This window comes from Solanum verrucosum, unplaced genomic scaffold, assembly GCF_900185275.1.
Source record: "Solanum verrucosum unplaced genomic scaffold, falcon-dt-bn FXZP01000004.1, whole genome shotgun sequence".
Lineage (NCBI taxonomy): Eukaryota > Viridiplantae > Streptophyta > Magnoliopsida > Solanales > Solanaceae > Solanum > Solanum verrucosum.
In genome coordinates, this window is record NW_026020212.1 from 587323 (window position 1) to 594057 (window position 6735).

Consider the following 6735-nt stretch of genomic DNA (forward strand, 5'->3'; position numbering starts at 1 on the left):
TTAAAAACAAAACAAAGAGTGTCACATTTTGATATTTGATTAGGTGGTAAATTATTGTATAAAACTAATAAAATGTTTAGTTTACAATTTAAAATCCGCTAACTAATGCATGTATAAATAACAAATGAATTTATGTATAATTTTATGCAAATTAAATAACTAAAACCTTACTAACTAGCTACTAAACGACCCCTAAATGCATTATTTAGCTTCACTAGCTGGAATTCTCAAATCAGCTGCGCACAAACTTAAAAAGGAAATAACATTTCAAAAGATGCAATGTTTGTCCAAATATAAGAGCAATCCCAACACAGAAAATCTCTTTGATTTCAGAAAATTACTAAATTGTACTCCCAAGAGCTCAAAATGAAAAAGGCAAAATATATCAATATTAGTGCTACAGACAGTTGAAAAAACAAGTACAACGCCACAGTTTAATGGCTTCAGAGATCAATGACACGAGAAAGCTTTTGAATGCGATTCAACAAGAAGTCCCCTTGCTTGATAGTTGCCTGATAAAGAGCATTCTTTGCATCAGGACGATTAGTTTCCAACACTCCTGCTACTTTATCGATCTTGCAATGCAACTTCCCAGCTGCAATGAACCGAGACAGTTCCCTGAAGTAAAACAGAAAAGTTCAATTATGTTACACGTTTTATAGTGAATACACAGTCCAGTATACAGCTAAGCATGAAATAGCACTCACAAGTCGATGAAATCCTCAGACACCCCAAAAGCCTTGGCCATGGCCTCAATAGTAACACTCTTGTAGGACTCCAGGAACTGGGAATACACAACTGTTCTGACCTCCCTCATATAATATCTGAAGTGTGGTTGCAAGTAACGATCCAATTTAATATGCTCCATCAAGCCAGCTGAAGACACGTTAAGGTAAAAAGTCAACCATTTTGCATCTAATATATCATTCATGGCCCACATAAATGACCCTAGCAATCAACATAGAGGTGAATCACAAATCACGAGTGTATGACACACATTTAGGTTTGTCCATCTTTTTTTACAAGGTATTGATAGGTATCCATCTTTCTTTTGTGCAAAGGTCACTTGGTCTCTCATTGCCCCCATCTCCAATAATTAGTTCAGAAATTTAGGTGAATTTAACTGCCCTACAAATTTGAGTTAGTGCTCTGAAGAGAAGTCAATTTAAGATTTATTAGCTATTATTACAAGGAGAAGTGAGCAAACTATGCAAGCTAAGAAGAACTGCAATGAGAATCACAAGTCCACCCACCTACCCCAACCCCCAACCCAAACAAACTCCCTGTCAAACTTAACAAAGATGACGAGATATTACTTTTTATGCAATTGGAAAAGAACTATTATCCATTTGAAAAGTTACAAGTTTCAGGTGCGGAAATATCATCGTTTTTACTATTTTGATATGTGCCAGAAAGAACATCCCTTTAGTCTAATCAAGCTTAATACTCACATGACTAATAAAGAACACTAAAACCCCATACCTTCGTGCTGATATTCAAAAGACTTTAAAACAAAAAAATGGTACTCCAAAAAGGAAACACTGGCATCTGAGGATTAAAACCTCCAAACAGGATTATCAATAATCAAGGCCTTGCAAATACTGCAATTCTCAACCAAATTTTCCAGAAAATGCATCAGGAACCCCCACCGGACATAAACTTCTGTGTGCAGACCTTTGCAAACTACAAAGGAACACTTCACATACGAAAGAAAAAAATAAACAATGGAAAAGCTTACCAAATGCTGAGAAAAATGACTTGTACTGACACTCATATAACGAGTTCATAAACTCAGACAGATATGGAATCTTTCCAATTACTGTCAAGATCTCTGGCGCATCCACGACCTGCAACATATACATAATAAAGTGAATTTGCAAGTACATTCATCACAGTAGCATCCAGGATATTCCAAGGGAACACAACTTTCAAAGTTTGAAAATTCCTCTTACTGCAAACAAGGATATTAGAGAGAGTACAAATTGAATACCTTTTGTTTCAAAGAAACCCGGTCCAAGGTAATGATGCTCGTAAGGACAGTATAAAATATGAAAGTATCATAGGGGAAAAGCTCATATGTGGTAAAAGTTGAGATAGAATCAAGGAAAAGATCTGCTGCTTTCTTGAAATTACGAGTGGACATGCAGAACAACCCTTCATACACCTTCAACCTGTTCTTCCTCTCCCAGTCACCCCCCTTTTCAAATAATCTGTCAGCAAACATTGGGAGTTAGCTCAATAACTAAAAAAGGCATTTAGAACATCATGTCTGATAACATCTGAACTGGCTGTGAACACTCCAACTTACTTCTTTGCCTTATCTATGCATTTAGAGATGAGGTCAAAATCCAAGTCAAATAGCCCCATCTGCAAGGTATAGAACACCAGGTCCATCTTTTGCCCAACTGCAACAGTTTTTTTCTCAGTCACCTTGAGTTGTTCAAGTGCTTTCCCCTGAAATTTTAAATTAAATAAAGCTTGATTGAGATTTGCCCAGTGTGATCAAATGAACTCTGAACAATTATTTGAATGAAAAAGAGAGAGATAAGAGATAGCCTGCCTTGTCACCAATCCGAATGTAGAACAATGATTTAGCCAAATGAGCTTCTCGAACTTCACTTTCACCAAGGTTTTCTTCTGCATCAGCAATCCTTGATGAATGTATAAAGTTAGATGTGTGGTTTAAGTTTTGAAAAAACGCAATGTATCTCCATTCTATGCAAAAGAAACCAAACACCTTTCTCTCACTTTCCTTGACTATGAATAATAAAAATTGAAACAGCACAACCAGGTATGCCCAAACTGGCTCAGAGCATCCATACATTGTACGCACTATGACCTTTTTAAGAATGATAATCCCATTCACTAAGCAAGTCATTAATTTCCCTCAATTATTGTAAAAATAAAGATAAACATGAACAATGATACCAACTGTAATTAACATTTTTATTACAAATCAAGATTATTCGGCATCCAAAGAATATGATTCCAAGCTCAATTATCATTCTCCAACCAAAATCTCTAGAGAAGAAACTGCGTCACTAAGGATAAGTCCCAGTAAATCATCTGAGGATCAAGGACATTTAGCTCAGTTTCACCTTATGTTGTTCAGTGAGGATGTTCAAATGAAACAGAAAAACCAAACTGAACCGAAAAACCAAGTCAACCCTACTATCGTTTGGTTGTAAATTTTAAAAACCGACAATATTTAGGTTGGTTTGAACAAAAGAAAATCAAACAAAACCAACAAATACACACACATATATACATATATTCATTAGTAATAAAACATTCGCTTAGCGATGCAGAAGATATTAATTGCAAAAACAGCTACCACTGTTGAGGTTCTGAAAGATTAGTGAAACGGAACAGGTGGTGGACAATGGTGCCAGCTTGCCTTTGTTGATCAATTTGGAAAGAGAGAAATGCTAGAATTTTTTAAGGCAAGCAGATTTCAACACAGAAGCTCAAGATGAGTTGTATTATGTTGTTCTAGTTCTAGATGAGTTGTATAGGCTCTCTGTAAGTTACTTTCTGCACAGTAGTGCTCTTGGCTTTCTTGAAGGTATGGTGCTGCATTAGCTATATATATAAGGACTGATTGCAAAAATAAAATTCACTTTGAAGTCCATATTACTAGAGGGGGTTAAGAATTCTTTTCAAAAATCGATTGACAAAGAAAATCAATTATTCTGATATTTCTGCAAATTCTTGGATGCAATAGGTAGGTGTGACAAGTGGAGCTTGCATAAGCTTCTATAATTGGGAAATGAAGAAAAGTTGGTTAGTCTTGGTTTCTGTTTTTAGTCGCATTGTAACTGTGTTAGCATTTTGCAAAATGATGATCTCAATCAACTGACCCCAAGCTTATATCTTTTGGTTTCTGCTTACCATTTCAACACTTTGGTCCTTGAAATCAAATAATTCTCAAAGACCTTATCTACTTCTATTCAGAAAGGGGAAGAGAAAGTGATTGAGGCAAAATTATCTTTGTTGCTAAAGAGTACACTAGTACTCCAATGGTTAGATTTGACTGCAATGTTTAAGATCGTGTGGTCCTCAAATCTTTAAAGACAACAATATATGAACAGGAAAAGGAGTTCACATAGGATTAAGTAAAATTTTATGATCCCATGGAATAAATTTTGCATAAATAGGTCGTGAAAATCTTACTAAAGGTTAAAAATCAAAAGAACATTTACAAGAGTAGCAAAAACATTCTTTTTAGTGCAAACTAGTCAATAGATCCAGAATGTCTTACACCAATTTTGACACACACATTATGTGTGCCTAGCACTACTTTTGTCATATGAATACACTGATTGTCAAGTTAGGTAGTATCAATTTTTTTGACTTATCAACCACGTCTACACAAAACTGAAAATAACCACAAAAAATCGGACAAAACTAAAACCAATGTAGTTTATATTACATTGGTTTTGTTTGGTTTGAATATCAAAAAACCAGTGTACACCCCTATTGCTCATACCCTTCAAAATCATTGTTGCATCCAGGTCGATACGATATGATTAGGGTGCAGGGGTGGTATTCAAATTAGATTTGCTGATTTGGGCAACTTGTGTGCTATAACTACACCTAAGGCCAAAGAAGTATAGGCTGATTGTGTATTTGGTTTGACATTGTGTTTATGTCATATATGTATATAGTCACATACTCACATAAAAGGTGGTAGGTACACCGTGGAATTCATAGAGGTGCACGCAAGCTAGCCTGGACACCATGGTTATAAAAATAATGCATATATTCACATACAACACTAAAATATTTTGCTATTACACGAGATAACTTATGAATAAATTATTAACTGTTTACAGAGAATTTGATTACACTAACTTCAATTAATTGTTGACATTTTTTTATTGTTTTAGTTGTCAAAATACATATACTTGTGTATGTATGTCCCCAGACTCCACTTTGTGAACTACACTGGGTATGTTGTTGTATATGTCGTAATATGCATGTATTGGTTGGGTCCTAATACCACACCTAAACTCCTATATGTAAAAACCCAAATCCTAAGATTTAGGTGATGACAAATCCGGCTTCTAGATTCGGACCCCTCGTCTCTGAGTACCGATGTTGCTCGGAGCCTCGAACTCTTCAAAAATGTCATAAGGTGTGTGTCAGATCCTAAAAACAGTGCATTTTTGGAGGATCCAACACGGGTGTAGCAACATGTTCGGAGAGTCCAAGCAACTTAGCTGAGCACCATAGGTTTCACCAAATTATACTCCATGTGTTCATCGAATATACCGTAAAAAGAAAGTAGGCGTAAAATTTGGAAACGCTCATGCCCCAAATGCAGGGCTTACTGAGAAACTACACCACAGAAGAGTGCTGGTGGTGCTCCCGTCAGTATTACTAAACTCTGATAAAACTTAGCTTCAATGAGGTTTTGAGCATCTCTTTTCCACCACCCCCCTCGGTGTCATTCAGCCTCTATTTATAATACCAAAAATGTATATTCTACAGCCAGATCTTTAGATTACAAGTGGATCATAAAATCAGAACTTCACTTCCATTTTCACTAATGTTAGAATGAAATGTACCAACTTTCATTACTTTAGCTCACAAAATATGACCTTCTATATGAATCTTACCTGTTAGGAGAAATTTTATGATCATATACTAAAATCCAATACTCTAATTACTTCGAATTTTGAACTCCAATTCTATTATGTCTTCTCTTAGACAATGTTAACTTTACATGACTTTTAACTGATAATTGGTATGTTCTAAAGAGTGGAAATTTTCCAACATTTGACCCAAAAAAATAAAGCAATCGAAAAGGAACAAAATAAGACCAAAATTCAATTTCAGAGATCACATAATATGCAGATTTAAAGTACTCACTTCTCATCGAGTTTTTTGAGCTCATCAGCATTCTTAACACGCATAGGATCAAGAACCTCCAGATTCAAACTAAAAACCCCTTTTGAAACTAGGGTTTCAAACAACGGAGCCATATCTGGAAAAAAAAAACCCCATTTACAAGCAAATCAAAACAAATCCATAAATCAAAACAACAATTTTAAACTTTAAAAAGAAACATTATCAATCAGATGTACCGTTGGAGACCACAGCTTCCAAGACTTCTTCACGGAGACGAACTTTATCCAAGTCATTGACATCTGGATGTGTCAAAAGGAATAGTTTGTGTGCAAGAACTAGCTGGGGTTGCTGGGTTCCTTCTTCCGAATCCATAGTTCTCTCTCAGAGGTTTCACTGTTTTTCAGATACTTTGCTTGCGAAAGGGTGTATAAAGTTTTCTTCTCTTTGGAAATATGTACAAGAAGGGGGAGAGGGGATATAATATGGGCCTTGGAGTGGGCTAAACTTTGGGCCATAAGTTTATAAAAGAGATATCGTATTATGTATCAATTGTATTTAATCAAATATAGGTGAGAGATTTGTATTTTATATCAATTGTTTTTGGAAAACTATTTTTGTATTTTGTATCAACTATATTTGTATTTTATATCAATTTTATTCCTGATTCATACGAATATAATATGAATTCATCATCTATGTCAAATGTATTATGTATCAATTGTATTCCATCAAATATAGGTGAGAGATTTTTATTTGGAAAAAAATCACACCATATACACATTTAAGAGATAATATTACGAGTTTTAAACCTACTCTTAAAAAATTCTTACTTATAACAGTTTAATTACGGGTTATAACATATCAATTAAATTTAACTTTATT

The 6735-nt window shown here is 34.9% G+C and overlaps 1 protein-coding gene across 1 annotated transcript; it reads right to left on the reverse strand.

Annotated features, from left to right (window-relative positions):
• Window positions 1-261: 261 nt before the first annotated feature.
• LOC125830560 (26S proteasome non-ATPase regulatory subunit 6 homolog) lies at window positions 262-6336 on the reverse strand. The gene is made up of 8 exons (XM_049509744.1): window positions 6090-6336; window positions 5875-5989; window positions 2561-2651; window positions 2309-2454; window positions 1991-2210; window positions 1739-1847; window positions 708-876; window positions 262-618 (listed from the first exon to the last, which is right to left on the reverse strand). Exons 1-8 carry the CDS (start codon window positions 6223-6225, stop codon window positions 444-446), a joined length of 1161 nt encoding a protein of 386 aa, XP_049365701.1. The 5' UTR covers window positions 6226-6336; the 3' UTR covers window positions 262-443.
• Between the last annotated feature and the right edge of the window lie 399 nt (window positions 6337-6735).